Source organism: Rhineura floridana, chromosome 1 (assembly GCF_030035675.1).
Source record: "Rhineura floridana isolate rRhiFlo1 chromosome 1, rRhiFlo1.hap2, whole genome shotgun sequence".
Lineage (NCBI taxonomy): Eukaryota > Metazoa > Chordata > Lepidosauria > Squamata > Rhineuridae > Rhineura > Rhineura floridana.
Genome location: NC_084480.1, coordinates 149760600 through 149778176, shown reverse-complemented (window position 1 = coordinate 149778176; position 17577 = coordinate 149760600). Strand labels below are relative to the sequence as shown.

Below are 17577 nucleotides of genomic sequence, written 5' to 3'. Positions count from 1 at the left end.
ACACTTTCTGATATCTATGTCTTCAAGAGCCTCTTTCGGTGCTGCCAACCTCTTCCGCCTGCTACAACCAATCACACGACCGAGAGCAGAGGCGTCTCCACTCCTTGCTCCACAGGCTAGGCCACATTCACACCATGCATTTATTTCGCTGTTGCTCTACTTTAAAGTCATGGCTTCCCCCAAAGAATCCTGCGAAGTGTAGTTTGTGAAGAGTGCTAAGAGTTATTAGGAGACTCCCTATTCCCCTAACACAATCTACTATTTCAGAGCAGTTAGTCAGTCCGCCCTCCCAAAGAACTCTGAAAATTGTAGGGAATAAGGCGTCTCCTCTCAGCACCCTTCACAAACTACACTTCCGGGTTCTTGGGGGGGGAAGCCATGACAGTCCAAAGTGGAGTAATAGCGGAATAAATTCATTGGGTGAATGTGGCCCTGATCAATTAAGCAGCTTCCTACCCTTTGCATACAAGGAGGGAAATTGGAAAAGGGAATTTTATTCTGAAATTTTCTCAAACATGTCCAGTTTCTGTATTTATTCAGACTGGGTCCAAAATTTGTATTCTTAATGAAGGGCCACACCTACAATGTGATCTACTTTCTTTCTTATTTACTGGTGTGCGATACTGGTCCCTGCTGAGATTGGGAAGTGCTTTCTAATAAAAGGTGAGCTGATAGACTTGAGTTACTGAACCGTAATGATGGGATTGTTGCACTGGTCATTTTTAGTAGGGCAGAGATCTACAGCCCAAGAGCATCAGTTCATGTTAGCTTCTACCTTTTTTTCTTTGCATTGTCAGCTTGCATTCAATTTATAACCCATACGCCATGCGTATAGGTGACAAAATAGTCAGCCGTTCATAATGTAATAATTTACCCTTAGCAACGTAGACCCTCCGTGGCGCAGAGTGGTAAGCAGCGGTAACGCAGCTGAAGCTCTGCTCACGGCCGGAGTTCAGTTCCAACGGAAGAAGGAAATCGAATCTCCAGTAAAAGGGGCCGAGGTCCACTCAGCCTTCCATCCATCCATCGTCAGCATACGCTGGGAGGTAAAGAAAGACCCGGGAAGGAACTTGCAAAACCACCCCATATATACGGTCTGCCTAGTAAACGTCACAAGACCTTACCCTAAGAGTCGGAAACGACTCGCACTATAAGTGCGGGGACACCTTTACCTTTTTTAGCAACATAGACTGAATTTGTGTGGCCTGATCCAGTGCGTAAGAGTTCCACTGAGTTCAAAGGGAGCTTACTCCATTTCAGAAATGATGCCTGCTACAGGCTGTCTCAATCTAGTAACACACCTAGGACTATTCAGATATGGATATTCAACACTTGGATCTATCTACCTTTAATCCGCTACTACTGTTGTATCTTAAGAACGCAAGAGCCAGCTGGATCGGGCCCATTGCCCATCTAGTCCAGCATCCTGTTCTCAGTGGCAAACCAGATGCCTATGGAAAGCCTGCGAACAGGACCCAAGTGCAAGAGCACTCTCCCCTCTTGCAGTTTCCAGCAATTGGTATTCAGAAGCGTATTGCCTAACAACCGTGGAGGCAGAGCATAACTGTCATGGCTAGTAGCCATTCATAGCCTTATGCTTCAGGAATTTGTCTAATCCTCTGCACGGGCAATCTCTTCACAACCTAATTTTAAGGACATAATGATAACCAGATGCTGTATTTATTTTTTTTAAAAAGTACTGCCTTGAAGTCGATTCCGACTTATGGCAACCCTGTGAATAGGGTTTTCATGAGGCTGAGAAGCAGTGACTGGCCCGAGGTCACCCAGTGAGCTTCACGGCTATGTGGAGATTCGAACCCTGGTCTCCCAGGTTAGTCCAACATCTTAACCACTACACCACACTGGCTCTCATTTGTTTATTTACTTAACCATTTTTATAGAATGCCTGCCCTCAGCTATGCATAGCTCCCAGCATGTAACGAAGCAACTTAGAAGCTTGTACTTTATTTTGTGAAGTGATTCCTAATGACGCGAATAGTAAAGCCCCCATTAAAGAAAACTGCTTCCAGAAGAAAACACAGAATTTTTATCAGCAAGGCTGGATTTTTAAAAAAGTCATTAAGTACTGTCCTTCTGAACCCAAATCTCAAAACAAGCCCACAATACACAGATGGGAAGCTTTGAGACTTCATGACCTGACAATACCACACTGGCATCAAATGACTACAAAATTAGGCAAGCAAAAGCACATAAAGATCAACACTGCCAATTTGGATCTTTTGACAAGGGGGAGCTTAGATGGGGTTCATGGGAACATTTTGATTGCTACTTCTAATTACAGGCCTTCTCGTGCTATGTTGGGATACAGCAAGACAAAAAAAGCTAAGCCTGCAAGCTATTGTAGGATGGTGACCAGTAGGTATTGCTCTCACTGTAGATGCAGAATGCTGAATTACGGCACTTACAAAGCAGCTTTTCATGGAAAATCAAAATATATTTTGATTAGACCTTTGAGAGGTCTCAACCCCAGTTGAACTGGAGCAGCATTTGTTAAGAACCTGGACCAGTCTGGGATTTGCTCACCTTACACGAGCTAAAAACAGTTACATGCCTACTACACTTGTGGCATGTAGCTTCTGGCAGAAAGCACATTAAACTGTGCATAGAGAAAAGCTCATAGCTCCCAAATACTTGGACAGAGCCAACTAAAATACAAGGAAACCTTTATTTTCAACTTTATCAAGATTTTTTTGTCTTTTTTCCAGCTGTTTCAGAGGACAAGTCCAGTCAGTTTTTGTATTAAAAGGATCTCGATGGAGGTAGCTGTGTCTGTCCTGACTTTTGCTTGCACTCGTCTTGGTAAACAAACTCAAAATAAAATTAAAATCAAGGAAGAGTGGGCCAAGATTATGAGCATTGCAGCCAGGTCTGTGTAACAGATGTGGCGCTGCAGCCTCCAGTCACTATGTACAGAGTCCATCCAATGTCCCCATCACCCCAGTGCAATCCAAGTGCAACTGGCCGCTTATGGAGAATTGCACTTCCTCCTCTCTCCAGCCATATCCCCTATGCAGAGAGGACATCTTCTGATCAGGAGTGCCAGGCAGAGGGGAAGGGGGTCAGAATTCAAACAAGGGTATGTATATGTCACTTTAGCCGAATCACTGGGTTGTCAGCACTGGGCAAGCATTTCACTGCTGCTGAGCCACCTACGCAGAGAAAGAGAGAAGCAAAAACTGAGTATAGTGTACATCCTGCAGAACCCACCCACCTGGGGCAGTCGCCAAGGGCCCCCTCCCTCCAGTTCATGGCCAGGGTTAGGGTGGAGAGGGAAAGGCAGCAGGTCTGGATGCTTACCTGCTGGGGCGGTGGCGGTGGAGGAGGTTCACTGCTACGGTTTGCCAAGCGGCTGAGGATGTTGCGCTCCGACATCTGGAGACGCACAGCCACTGGAGGAATGCGGGCAATTGTGGCAGGCAGCCGCGTCACATCGGCCTTCATGTCGCTCAGCAACTCCTCCAGCTGCTTCAGCACTGGAAGAGAAAAGGAAATTCTAGACTTACCTGTGAATTTGATCTCCTTAAGAGGAGGGGGGCAGCTAGTCTCGAGAAAGGCCTCTCCTCTGGGGCCAGGAAGGCAGACTCCAGTTTTGAATTTGAGAAAGATGGGTCACCCCCTTACTCTCCAAACACTTAAACTGAGAATGCTCCTATGCCCAAGTCGTAACTAACTACAACCAAAAAGGGAAACTTGACTGTTTTCTGCATCTCTGTGAAGAGAGCAAGTTGTAAGGGGTGGTACCAGCCCTCCTAAAAGGATGTGTTATATTCAAGAGCCACGAGATGGAATGGTAGTACGTAGAGTGGACCTAGCTGCCCACCTTTCCTTGAGGAGAACAGAAATTCACAGGGAAGCCTAGAATTTCCTTTTCTCTGCCCTGGAGAAGGGCAGGAGAAAAGAGGACAGCTAATATTAGGATGTTTAAAAAAAACAGAGGAAATTGGCAACCAGCCTATGGTGCCACTTCTAAAAGGTACGCAGTCATATAAGTTGATCCGTCGTTCAAAGATCACCTCAGCTTAGACAAAAAGTTTATCACACAGTGTCCTGAAGCCCATATGGCTGTTTTGCATATCTCTTTTTAGAGGAGTGGAGGGCTCTCCCAGAAGGATGGAGAGGAAATAGCACCCCTTACAAAATGTGCAACAACACTCTTGGCCACCTGCAAGTTGCTGGAAGAGTTGGCTAGGCTGATGCTTTTCTGAAGCCAGTATCACAAGGAAGCTGTAGACACTTTCTTGCCCTATAAAGACTTCTTGGTAGAGACAGGTAGAACTCTCCTGCCTAATCAACAGGATGCCGCCTATGAAGTACTCAAAAGCCCTGCAGGCATCATGTGTATATCATGGTGAATCAAGTATAAAAAAAATAAAAAGATTCTGGTGAGCGGTTTAAGAGGTAGAAGCTGAAACTCTCATAATGCTGGTTAGAACAGAGACTTGCCTATACAGAATGTTTGGTTTGAGTCCAGACAACAGATCATCCCGCAGCAACCTCAGGACCTCTAGCCAACAGAACGTATGGCATCAGCTAGGCAATGCCATAGTGATAGGGCATCTGGATCGCTTCCCTGGAATATTGATGGGATCCAAATATGTTCCACTCTGTCTCCAAGCAGTTAGGTACATCATCTTTGGACTTTGATGAATGGTAGGACTTTGCAGTAGGAAGATGGCCAGAGGTTGGTTACTGACACTCGCTACATTCAAACACCATGGACATTTCAGCCAGCTGCTGAGGATTACTTCTACATAGATGAATCTTCTGAATTGTCTTTGGACAAAGAGGTAGAAGTAATATAGTCAGATTTGATTGCATCAGTGATTTCTGTTCCTCTCCAACCTTGCACCAAATTTGGATAGGTTTTTATTGGTGAGAGCAAGATCTAGATCTGATTGTCACTATGGCAAAGATCTATAGGTTTAGGGACTCGGTTGAACCAATCTACTTGAAAACTAGGGATTCTCTTCCATTGTTCCATCTGTATGGACTCCAGATGTCTGTCTTTTCAAACAACTTTGAGTAGGATTTGAATCAGGATGGGTATGGCACCAAGACAGACTCACCCTGAGTCAGATACATAAAGTGGAGTGGCACCATGATCACCCTTAACTCCAAGACTTTCCCCCCCTTTTCTATTATCTGATCAAGTCCCCATGGCCACTGAGGCTGGCATTGTTCATTACCACCTTGCACTGTGGCTCCTTAATGGACATTTTAGAGGTCAGATAATGGGATATACATGACCACCTGAAGCACCTATTTTATTTTTTTTCTTATGGGCCAACATAGCTACCTTTAATTTAAATATTTCTTAGAAGTGCAACCTCTAGGTTCACTCAGTTTTCAACCAGCATTTCTGATAGCAAGGTCTGTAAGTGAAATCCTGCCCAAAGGAGATAAGTGAAAAGATATATGAAATCAGTTTCAAGGTTTGCTGGATAGTGGGGATGTGTCCTAGGACAGTAGCGGAGGAGTGTTACTAGCATGCTTGCAGAAGTCTGCCTACTGGGAGAGAGTCTCATTCTATGAAGATGTTCACTTTCTGGTGGCAAAGCAAGAGATCAATCCAACGAGCTTTCCATGCAGCTGATTATAAATTATATTGTAGTTGCTACATCTCTCTGGCATTGTCCCCAAGATGGAGAACAGATAAGCAGGTCATCCCTCCTGCCTTAAGACCACCAGGATCATGGGGAAGACCAAAACAATCGGCACAGAACTGCTATTATTAGGCCCTATAGCTGAACAGCCTCTATCTTGTCTGCTTTTAACAGAAATGTGAAGGTAGGCCAGGAAGAGACTGAGCAAGACTGCATGGTTTCAGCCAAGAAAGGATCATATAGACCTTGACCACAAACTGGTTGCCGTGCTTTATATCCAGGATAGCCACTGTGTTTTGCTATTTTCTTTCAGGAGTGTGAGACAACCCTATTTCCCCTTTCTGGGACAGGAACTGGTTTGAATGCCGATTTCCAGCAGATGAAGGATCACTTTGGAAATCCAATGTTTAGAAGGGACTACCGGATATGGGAGCCAAGAAAAATCGGTGTCTTGGCCTCTTGGCAAATTCCAAAGCATAGCTTCTGCAGACCAATTCCATTACCCACTGGCAGTGTTTTTTTTCTGATGTCCATAAATTCCTTCAGGTGGCTTCCAACCATTAGGAACTTGCAGGAAACTGGGCAAGGGGGAGGCACAATAGATAAATTTAGCTTCAGCTTCCTTCCAGAATGTTGAGCAGCAGCAACTAGTTTTGGCTCTCTTGTTTCTGCTTTTGTTGCCATATGGGCTTGACACTCATTTTAAGACATAAAGAACAAGGTGGTTTGAAAGATTCCTTTGTACAGTTGAAGCTTGTCTTCACTTTCTATGAAAGCAAGTCTCCGAAGGTCTTATATTTGGCACCTATACTCCAGTTGCAACAGATTTCTTCAGACAATCCTTTCGGAGGCCATGAATCTGTTACCTACCTATATAGATGTCCAAAGATGAGTCAGCAAAAGACATATCCACCTGACACAGTATGATTCTCTGAGCCATCTTTGTCTAGTATCTCACTGACCCATGTAAAGGTGGCTCTGGTGACAAGACACTCTGTGGAAGATTTTCTTAGAGTCACAGCTGAGGAATCCAACCTTTTCCACAGGTGAGCTCCAGACTGGCAACTGTGGTAGTCTATCAGCAACTTTTTTGTTTCAGACAGGAGCAGTGCTTTGGCGGTGAGGTCATCATAGCAAGTGTCTTGGGAAGAGTCCACAGTCTTGTAGGATGTCTTCAGTAACCAACAGAAGTTGTTTCCTCCTTCAAATTATCTACTAAGGGCCTTATAAATGGTACTTATCCTTTTGGACAATGACCTAGAGCAGATGTTAGAGCATCAGAGCTCCCAGGACCTCTTGCACCCTCAACATCTGAGTGGGGAGTTACACTTCTACATCTGGTGCAGGAGTGAGAAAAATCAGTACTCTCACTTCTACCATGGAAAGTGGGATTCCTGCTCCTCAGAAAAAATGCATGTCCATTTCTTTTTGCTTTTTAGGAATGGACACAAGAGTCATCTTGATCCACTACAAAAAGGTGTGTGTGTTGGGGAGGGGGGTTAATTCTCTCCCCTTCAACTGGGGGTGGGGAAGAGAAGGGGGTAAAGTGAGGAGACTTGATCCTTCCCCCCAAAAAACCAATGATGGTCACCTCAAGCTCTAGAAGCATCTTCCCCAGAGAATGGGCTGCAATAGAGGGGCTTCCTTGGGAATTACCTGACCTTCCTGCATCTCCACAGCTGTCTTCATTCCCTTTCACTGAAGGGAGACTATGCCAACTCGCATGGCCCCCTCTCCACCAGATAAGGGATGTAGAGAAGAGAAACCTGTGCTAGTGAATAGATGTATGTTACAATATTTGGCTGTACTGGAGATGCACCTGTGGAATGGGAGTAGCCCACGTGCGTTCGCTTTGACAATGCCAGAGAATTCCCCTTCGGATCCAGTGCCAAGGTAGGCTTGAGCAGGGTTTGATCTGATAAACCCTGTCCCATCTCCTGCTCTGTCTGCTTCCTTGTTTTGGTTTTTAGTGCTTTGTGATTACAGAATGACCAAGCTCTGATGGACCTTCTCTGCCTCCCAAAACTAAGGCAGAAAACATTGGGAGAGTAAGGGAATCAAGCCCCTCCTTCTTATTTTAATATTGGAGTCTGCCTTTTGGGCCCAGAGGAGGGGCTTTTCTCAACACTAGCTGCCCTCACCCCCTTGAAGAGAGAAAAGAGGGTGCACATTTAGAAAAACACAGGCAGTGGGGAGGAGGAAGGGAGGCGGGAGGAGGGGGGAAGGGGCCAGTGGCACACAACAGAAGTCTGCCCTCACTCCATTTGATCTCCTGCCGATTCCTCACCTTTGTGAAGCACCGCGTTGGCTGGTTTGTTTCCAGCCATAGACTCCTTGGATAGATGCTGATGGCTCTCGGCTAGGCACTCCACCTCAGCAAAACGGGTATTGAGGGCCATAGAGGGGTGGGATGGATCTTCTGACATGTTCAGGTAGGCAGCTCTCCTTAGCTGCTCTTCAATCACCAGTGCCTGTTCCAGCAGCTGCAAGAGAGCATTTAAAAACACAGGAGTCTGAGTTTACCTCTTCAAATTGCTACAAAGTTTCCTCCCAATAGAAGGGAGGCCTTTTCTCACTTGAGCTACTGGGCTTCCTCTGCAGGATTCACGCACATTACTCATTCCGCTCCCAACATGTTTATGCAGTACCAGGAAGACCAATGCTGTTGTCATAAGAAGAAACACATCTGTACTCAAAACTCCCTCAGAAATGACATACAACCGCAAAATGTTTATTGCAAGCCTATGTGGGGCAGTTCCACAGCTCATGGTCTCTCATAGAGTTCCAGTCTGTCTGGGGTTAGGCTTACATGCAGAAGCCACACAATTCACCCTTGAAACCCAAAGGAAACCACAGCTCAGTAGCAAATACTGCCCACAGAGAACCAATCTCTAGTGCCAATGCCAGCTGCAGCATAGGCTTACACTGGTGTTAATGAGTTAAAAAAGGTACAAGAGAAAATCCTTCCCATGACATCTGCAACTTGACCTGCAACAGAATACACAAAATCCTGTTTGGAGGGACTGAGAGCTAAAAGGCTAGTTGCTTTCTGATATTTACTCCTGTGCTACTGGGACCTACAGGGTCCCAATTCCAATGGTAGGACTGAGGCAAGACAGGTGGATAGGATGGGGCTACTCAGCCTCTTAACAATTTTTTAAAAAACCTTGTTAGGTGCAATAACAAACATGCTTGCATGTGTTTAAAAAGCGGACTTATCTTACTGAAGAGATAAACTAGTGTGAATTCATTAGACTCTCTTCATAAGAGGAGCTACAGAAGAAGACCTCCACTCACTTTCTCTTCTGTTTAAATGCCACGTCCTCACAACATTTATCACAAATCCACAACTACACATTCTACAGAGTACTCTTTTCTTAATTTATCGGAAAGCCTAGACAAAAATAAGCTACTCTGCCCTTCAGAGACAACTTAAGCCACCACTAAGAAGAGTTTGTGTTCCACGAAGAGGTTCTCACCTTAAACCTCCTGGCCAAGAATTTGTTCTTTATCTCCAGGAAGTTGCCCCTGTTCATTTCACCCTTGAAAGGTTCATTGAGGATGGCGTAACGAGGATCATTCTGGATATCTTGCCAGCGAGCATAACCATGGCTGAAGTTGGCCAAGCTCAGAAGAAATAACGTTGGAAAAGCACTGTCTCAGCAACTGATATTGCTGTTCACACTTATCACCGAGAGTCTTAATGGCGAGATTAAGACTTAGTCATGGGATAGTGTTCTTTTTAAAAAGGGGAAAATACCCGCAAGAGATTTTTCAAAAGATGCAAGTTACATACCAAGCTCCAAGTCAGGTCTCCATAGTCCCAGATCCACGAAGCAGGCCCTAATACAATCACCTTCCTTAGGTCAGCTTTCCCCATCTTACTGCTCCTCCTGCCAAACCACTGCTACAAAATTTGCTGGAGCAGAGCCTCCCTGCAGCAGAGAGCACTTCTCTGTGGGGAAGGAGCTCCTACAATGGCCAAGTGGGGCTTGTCAGACAGAGCAGAAAAACCCGTCAATGAGAGCAAGATATAGGAACAGGAGTAATTACAGCAGGCCTAAAGCAGGGAAAATCCACCAGAAGCTAACAGGCAAATAGTATGTTAATGCAAGCAAGGGAGCGCATATGTATATATCAGCATGTATTGACTGCAATGTGCAGAACGCATGCATACTAGGACTGTTGACTTCAGATATGTGAAAACCTGTTTTCAAACTCTGTTCAGCCAAGCCATCACATTGTGCAAAGCTGGGGCAAGTCACTCTCATCCTAATCTACCTTGTAAAATTGTTGCAAGGATTAAGCAAGGTAACCCTGTGTACTATACCCTAGGCTTCTTGGAGGGAGAATATAATATGAAGTAACAAGCAGATGCAGTGAATGCATGCAGGCAAAACTGTAGAGGCAGCTTTGGGCCCAGTGAAGCCCTTTGCACGAGGCCACTTTAAAAGTCTAGGGCTGAACTAATCCTGAAGACGCTGTAGAAAGGATACTTTATGATCCCTGCCAGGAGCCAGTAGTCATGGCGTCGGTGCCAGATTTCATAAGTCTTCTTGGTAACAGTAGCCGCTCGCTCTTCATTTTGCCACAGGGAGTGCAACTCTGCAAGAGGAAATGATGTCAGAAAACACTTCTTACAATTGAGTAGGCCTCACTTCCCACAAGCAGAAACTACAGTCTTAGCCAGCAGTACCAGTGAAGCCTCCATCTGCAATGTTGAACATGAACCGCTGTTTCATGGCTTTCTTGTGCCGATCATCAGAAGGTTCTTTAAGTGTCTCCCCGTTCTGCAGCATCACTACGTCCTTCTTTTCATCTTCTTTCTTCTCTTCTGCAGAAGGAAAGAGAACTTGTTGGTCACACTTTGGATTGCCATATCCACATATAGCGAAGGCCACTCCAGCATGCCATCCATGCCTAGAATACTCACCCTTCTCGTCTAGGTTAATTGTTGGAGGTTCAGTGGTTGGCTCTGCAGGAGTCTTCTCCTCCACCTTCTCTATCTCAGCTGTAGGAGAGAAATGTTTCAAAAACTGAAAATCCAGTCTCATGAGCAGTTGCTAATCAAGTCCCAACCAGGTTAATCTTGGAAGCCCTATGAACGCCCATCTACATTGATACCAGAGAGCCCCATGGAATTTCACCTATCTTATACATGTATCAAGTGAGTTACATCCTTACCTTTGCTTTCTGTTTCCATTGGCTCCTCTTTCACTTCTGGTTCTTCTGGTTTCTTCTCTTCAGTATCCACAGCATTCACAGGGGATTTATCCTCCTGTGAGTGGGTCTCTGTTGGCGGGGGACCCTGCTGTGTGGGGAAAAGAGACAAAAAGAAGGGAAAAAGTCTGTACTTGGTGGAGTGTAAGAAACTGAACCAACCCACCACCACCAGCAGATTTCACAGTAAGTCCAGCCACAAGAACAGATGGCTCTCTCATCCATGTACACAGCTTTATGGAGTTTTGTATTTTAAAAGATAAGTCTGTTTGAAGCAAATGTCTATATTCGGAATCCTGAATTAAGCATGGAAAAGTAAGTGGTTAAAAGCCATATTTCCTTCCTCCCAGTGACAAGGGAGACAAAACGAGCAGATAATAACAGCGTGTAAAAGCTGAAGAATTGCCATCATCAGCAAAATCTTCAGACAATCAGGAGAAGGAATTAATATTCTTAACATCGTGAAGAAAACCCTCGACACTCACCTCAACTGGGACTTCATTTTCAGCAGTGGAAGCAGCAGTGGGAGTGGTCTCTTTCTCAGGTTCTGTGGGCTCCCCTGGATCCTTGGTACTCGCTCCCTCTTCTACTTTCACTACCTCCTCTATAAATCACAGCATGGGAGACATTTTCAGCAACCTCTTCCACTTGAAACTGAGACAGGCTCTCTATATCTGATCTCTGAGCCTCTGGCATAACCCTCCTCCCATACAAACAGTCCACACTGATGTCCTCTTGTGCCTTTGAGAGCTACTCAATGCTCCAAGAAGCCCTCCTAAATTAAGAGTTGGTTTGATCTGCGTCCGCCCCAAGCCCTCTATCACAGCTGGAAAGAGGAGCAAAAATTGAAGGCTGGACAGGACTCTTAAAAGAAAAGACACAAACTCAAGGTTCTCACCAACTGGGGGAACAGGGGCAGGGGTATTAGGCTGCGTGTCTCCTGGTGTAGAGGGAGTTGGGGTTTTGGGGGAAGGTGAGCTGGGCTGCAAAAGCTTCTTGTTCTCCTCTATCTCTGCTAGTTCCGGCATACTCCAGCGCCCATTCACATGCTCAAACTCTTGCACCTAAGAGGGGAAAAGTCATGAAAAATCTTTTTTAGTTCTTCAAAGTTAGAACCAATTAAAAGTATCAGTATCTTTCTGAAAAAGACAGGTTGGGAGGCAAAGAGATCACCATTTCAGTCCATCCCATTCATATAATCCCCATGCCCCTTAGGTTTGGATGGCCTCCACTAAGGACTGAGCCTTTAGTGTGATAGGCCCTGCCCTGTGGAACTCCCTACCAATAGAAGTTTGGCAGGAACCATCCCTTCTTTCTTTCAAGCATCTCTTGAAAACTGATAAGAAGGCCTTTTAACATGATCCTCCCCCTCCCGCAACCAACACAGGATTATTGATGCTTTTAGTTTTTATTGTTTTTAAATTGTATTATGTCTTCATATGTGTAAGCCACTCTGATGTACTCTATAAGAAGTGCAGCTTATAAAATAAATAAATAAATAAAAGGGGCTAAGGACCCATCCAGACTAGAAAGACAGTTTTAAAACCCACCTTCTTGCGTATAAGAGACATGACCCCTATTCGTGTGAGAACATGCTGTCGAGACAGGCCCTCACGTGGGACACCATCAGCAAATGTTTCTGCACCATCTGCTCCTGGCTCGCACAAGTGACGCATGAAGAGAGAGACGTAAGCCCTGAGGAAGGAAAGGAAGCCTTTAACACTAGTAGTGCCATCGCCACACAAATCCTCAATGCAAGTTATTGCCCAGCAACACCCAAAATAATCTGTGTGAAAGTTCTTGACCACCAAATTGGCTTGGTTCCCATGGCCTTAATCTTCAGACACTGCTTGTCAAATTCTATCACTTCTCCTTCCTGCCACTGTGATGGCTAAGCCGAATTTGTTACCATCATTCCACTCCTTTGTATGAGGTTTTAAAAATCATTCCTCCATCCTGCGCACCAGACTCACTTAAACTCCTTTTCTGACTTCCCACGGAGGTCCCGCACCAGCCACTGGGTAGTAAAGGCATCCTGAGGTGGCATCCCATAGCGCATGATAGCATTAAGGAAGGCCTTCCGCTGGCGAGCATTGAAGCCCAGAACCTGAAACAGTGAAACCAGGTCAGGAGATTATAAAATGTGAATACAGCAGCAGCTGCTCCCAAGCAGGGTCTCAGGGATTCCACAAAGGATCCAATTTTATTTAGTATAAAACTCAGCATGACATATTAAGAATTACCTCAATGTTGCCTCCTACACGAGCGAGAAGTGGGGGTAAGGGCTTGTCTTTGTCATTCCTTAAGCCTTTTCGACTAGGCCGGCGAGCAGCTGGTGACACAAAAAAGGGGAGGAGAAGCACAACTTTAAGATAGGGGAGCATATTAAATTGGAATTTGCAAGGGAAAGTATATAAAAAAACCTTCCACCCTGTTTCACTTATTCAATTTGCACTTTGCCTTTTCTCGAAGGAGTTCAGGACAGTATGTTTCTCTCCCAGCTCTTCCGATTGCCCCCCCCCCCAGCAGCCCTGTAAAATATGTTAGGCCAAGATATCATGACTGGTCCAAGGTCATCTGACAATCTTTATGACTAAGTGGGGATTTGAATGTGGATTTCTCTAGTTCTGGTCCAACACTACCCACTACACCACACTGGCTTGCAGCATTTCCTTTTGCTTAGCTATCTTCTCATTATGCTCTCCCAGAATCAAAGAGTGTAACACACAGCACCTCAACATACCTTCTGACCGCTCATCAAAATCTTCATCCCCTTCCTCAGAAGCTACAGAGTAATCAGACTGATTATCTGACTGGTCATCCTGCCAGTCTGGAAAGATAAACGAATGCCCAAGTAAGTCACCTGAGAAAAGCCAACCTTTTTAAAGCCACTTCACCCCATCATCTTCACACACACACACCTCTGTCTTCCTGTGAGCCATCATTGTAGTTGACCTGCTTGCGGATCCGCTTGCCCTTTCCTAGATTTCTGGCAAGATCTTCCTGCTGCTGCTCATAATGGTGACGAAGCAGCTTTTCCCAATAGTCTGGATCCACTGACTCTTCTTGTTTGATAATCTCCCGTTCAACCTCCTCTTCTTCCTGTCACAGAAGCATTAGAAATTAAGGGTAACAGTGCAATCCTAAACATCTTTACTCAGAAATCCCAGTGCCTTCAGTAAAGCTTATGCCTTAGCAAGTATGTTTAGGACTGAAGCTTTAATTTGGCCACCAGCAATCAATGCCTTTGCACAAAGGAACAAAAGAATCAAGAGGTAGTCAGTTCACACTTACCCCCATTTCCTCTTCACGCACCACATACTGGGCCACCTTGAAGGAGCTCAGGTACTCATTCATGCCTTGAAGCTCAGCATCCTCAGTCTCATCCTGGTTCCGGTCCAGCAGACGTTCAATTGCCTTGTCATCATAATGGATGACACTGCCGTCCTCACCTTCCTTGATATCACCTGGAGAAAAAGCACAGGCTTGGTGTCACTGAGGGGCTCTTGGGCAGCTGAAAAGAAGGCAAAGCAGAAACTACAGCCAAAGGAAAGTTAACTACTTCACTCACATTGTGTCACATTACGTAGATTCTTGCCACCTTCAGTGGCTTCATCTTTGAAAAGCTCTTCGGTACCAAACTTGAGGATGTCATCCAGTTCCTGTTTAGACATAGAACCAGTCTTGGAGCCTAGCCCTGGCCTCACAACCAAATGGGTCAGCATCATTTTTTTCTTTGCCACCTGCGTGATCCGTTCTTCCACAGACGCTCGTGTGACAAAGCGGTAAATCATCACCTTCTTGTTTTGCCCAATTCTATGAGCTCGGCTGAAGGCCTAATGGAGAGAAAATATATTTTTCCAGTTTTTCATGATTCATTAAATTCCCCCTTTTGTCTAGATACTTCAATTTCCTTGCCTTCCCAAAGCAGACATATTTTCATCCTCCCCAACACATTAGCACTGCAGCCAAGCCATGACAAACTACAGTTTAGGATTATAAGAACGAGGAGCCCAGGTGAGCTTTGGGTTCTCACACTCCCCATGGCAAGGAGGAATCTGAAAGGTTTCACTTCCATTTTACACTAAATGCAGCTTGCCATGTCATCCAAACCCCTTGTAAAGTTATTCCTTATAAATAAGACCCTCAGAGACCCAGAGCATGCTTTCACTTAGAGTGCACCTGGTGAATTCATCACTTTCAAGAAGGGCCAGAGTTTATGAACTGGTGGGTTTTACTAGCCACACCCAAGATGAACCAGAGTTTGGGGTTTGGATGTGAGTGCTAAACTAGGGTTACTTTAAAATGGAAGTGGATGCTTCCAGATTCCTCCTCACACCTGCACTGGAGGAGGAGAAGCAATGGGAAGAACACACAGCCAAAGCTCACTGCAGGTTGTCCCTGAAATACTAAACTATAGTTTAGTAGTGCCACATGCAAAACAAGCCCCTGTCTTTTGAGATTCTATCTTGGGAGATTTTTATTTTGTTGTTCAAACTCACCTGAATATCATTGTGTGGATTCCAGTCAGAGTCATAGATTATCACAGTGTCAGCAGTGGCAAGGTTGATGCCAAGCCCCCCAGCTCTTGTGGAAAGTAGAAAACAGAACTGTGGAGCACCAGGAGCTAGAGAGATAAATGAGACAAGACACTGTCAGATATCATAGGCTTGGAATACCCAGTTCTTCATTTTCACAATGTTTTCCAAATAGACCAGGCTATTATAAAGGGTAATCACAAAGAATCCTTAGTTAAATACATGGCATAAACTTTCATGGACCACAGTTCATTAGATGGTGAAGTGGACTGTAGACCATGGAAACTTATGCTGCAATAAATTTGTGGCAGCAAAAAAACCCATAGTCTTTTGGCACCTCAGACTATAACCCAACTACCCCTTTGGTATGTATGTATGTATGTATTTATTGCATTTGTATACAGCCCCATAGCCGAAGCTCTCTGGGCGGTTTACAACAATTAAAAACATTAAAAACAAATATACAAATTTAAAAACACATTTTTAAAAAGCAATTTAAAAACACATGCTAAAATGCCTGGGAGAAGAGGAAAGTCTTGACCTGGCGCTAAAAAGGTAAGTGTTGGCACCAGGCGCACCTTGTCAGAAAGATCGTTCCATAATTTGGGGCCACCACTGAGAAGGCCCTCTCCCTTACTGCCAGACTCCCAGCTTCACTCGGAGTAGGCACCTGGAGGAGGGCCTTGGATGTTGAGCGTAGTGTACGGGTGGGTTCGTGTTGGGAGAAGCATTCCATCAGGTATTGTGGTCCTAAGCTGGGTAAGGCTTTTTAGGTTAAAACCAGCACCTTGAATTGAGCTCGGAAACATACAGGCAGCCACTGCAAGCCGGCCAGAATCGGTTTTATATGTTTGAACCGTCTGGTCCCTGTTGCCAATCTTGCCGCTGCAGTTTGCACAATTATAAACAGTAAATTGATTTCTCAGCCAGTTTGGGGGGGGAAATGCCCTAATACCTGCCAAGGATAATCAAGTATGCTAGGTATTCTGTCACATCATACCATTGAAACGATCAATGGCTTCCTGGCGCATATTTCCTGTGATCCCACCATCAATTCTCTCATACTTGTATCCTTCGTGTTCCAGAAAATCTTCCAACAGGTCCAACATTTTAGTCATCTTTATAAAAAAAAGGACAGAGAAATGAACTGGAGTAAAAACACACAAAATGCATTCAGCTAACCCCTTTCCATCTGGAACAGCTCCTGGTCACAGCAAGATACTGCTGCTCTTGGTTACCTGAGAGAAGATCAGCACCCTGTGACCTCCCTCTTTGAGGTTTTTCAACATCTTCTGGAGCAGAAGTAGCTTCCCGGAGGCCCGGATTAGGGCACTACCATCATACATCCCATTGGGCATCTTTGGTGCTTCCTGGATGAAAAAGCAATAGAAAAGGGTGAGGGAGGGAAAATATTATTCAAACTTGATTATCTTGGCCATTTATTATTCTCAAGCGTCAGATAGGTTAGCTTATCTGGCAGGTACTCTAGCAGCCTTAAGTATTGCTACAGTTCAAGTCTTTCTTGCCTATGTCTCTCTAGTAGTTCGCCCTACTTTTTTCAGCTGCCCTATTGCTTCACCATTAGCAGGAAAACGCCAGTTGTTCCACAAGAGGCAGCATAGCAAGAAATATAAGACCTATTACTTATTAGAGTTTCAACTTTGGACCAACTCTCACAGACTTTTGAGGTGGTCCTCAAACAATAAACTTGCCTTCAGTGACTATCTTATCAGCCTTGTAATGTGGCATCTTTTTTACACAGCCAAGCTCTCAAGTGATAGCTGCACTCGGTAAATTTGGTCATAAGTATCAGATTTAAGATATGGACGAAGATGTAAACAGAACAATAGGGGACGGAACAACAGCCCCATTCCCCAATGCAGACAACTAAGTTAAAAGCGCAAATGGTGTTTTCAAGGAAAATTCTGGGAGGACGTGGAGCTTACCATGGCAGCTACAGGAAAGAGATAGGGGTGGTTGCAGCATTTCTTCAGATCCATTACTACATTGAGCAGAGAAACTTGGTTGCCACCACCTCGGGCATTCAGTGCCTCAAAGTTCCTCGTCAGGATATATTTGTAGTACTTTCTGTAAAAATATTACTGTTTAACATTGTTGACTACTTATTTCTTAGGTCTGCTACAAGTGCTTAGCTTCTACCCCAGAATTACCTATTGAAGCACAGCTCCCCTCTC

The 17577-nt window shown here is 44.9% G+C and overlaps 1 protein-coding gene and 1 non-coding gene across 5 annotated transcripts in view; both read right to left on the bottom strand.

Moving 5' to 3' along the window:
* Positions 1 to 2667: 2667 nt before the first annotated feature.
* The window catches only part of CHD4 (chromodomain helicase DNA binding protein 4), a 29655-nt gene continuing 14745 nt past the window's right edge, over positions 2668 to 17577 (bottom strand). For 3 of the 4 annotated variants that reach the window (XM_061637266.1, XM_061637257.1, XM_061637288.1), the window contains exons 20-40: positions 17329 to 17470; positions 16621 to 16752; positions 16383 to 16500; positions 15347 to 15471; positions 14416 to 14680; positions 14139 to 14311; positions 13766 to 13946; positions 13588 to 13674; positions 13088 to 13176; positions 12818 to 12951; positions 12395 to 12539; positions 11743 to 11908; positions 11330 to 11448; positions 10809 to 10935; positions 10558 to 10635; positions 10321 to 10458; positions 10121 to 10229; positions 9104 to 9236; positions 7912 to 8107; positions 3319 to 3494; positions 2668 to 3170 (exon numbers count right to left, since the gene is read on the bottom strand). In XM_061637266.1, coding sequence (XP_061493250.1) covers positions 3153 to 3170; positions 3319 to 3494; positions 7912 to 8107; positions 9104 to 9236; positions 10121 to 10229; positions 10321 to 10458; positions 10558 to 10635; positions 10809 to 10935; positions 11330 to 11448; positions 11743 to 11908; positions 12395 to 12539; positions 12818 to 12951; positions 13088 to 13176; positions 13588 to 13674; positions 13766 to 13946; positions 14139 to 14311; positions 14416 to 14680; positions 15347 to 15471; positions 16383 to 16500; positions 16621 to 16752; positions 17329 to 17470 — 2851 coding nt within the window. In that variant the 3' untranslated portion in view covers positions 2668 to 3152. The remainder of the gene's footprint in view (positions 3171 to 3318; positions 3495 to 7911; positions 8108 to 9103; positions 9237 to 10120; positions 10230 to 10320; positions 10459 to 10557; positions 10636 to 10808; positions 10936 to 11329; positions 11449 to 11742; positions 11909 to 12394; positions 12540 to 12817; positions 12952 to 13087; positions 13177 to 13587; positions 13675 to 13765; positions 13947 to 14138; positions 14312 to 14415; positions 14681 to 15346; positions 15472 to 16382; positions 16501 to 16620; positions 16753 to 17328; positions 17471 to 17577) is intronic. The other variant, XM_061637277.1, reaches the window with a different exon arrangement.
* Positions 11571 to 11704, bottom strand: LOC133375998 (small Cajal body-specific RNA 11). The gene has a single exon (XR_009760381.1). It is a non-coding gene; the product is annotated as a small Cajal body-specific RNA 11 (non-coding RNA).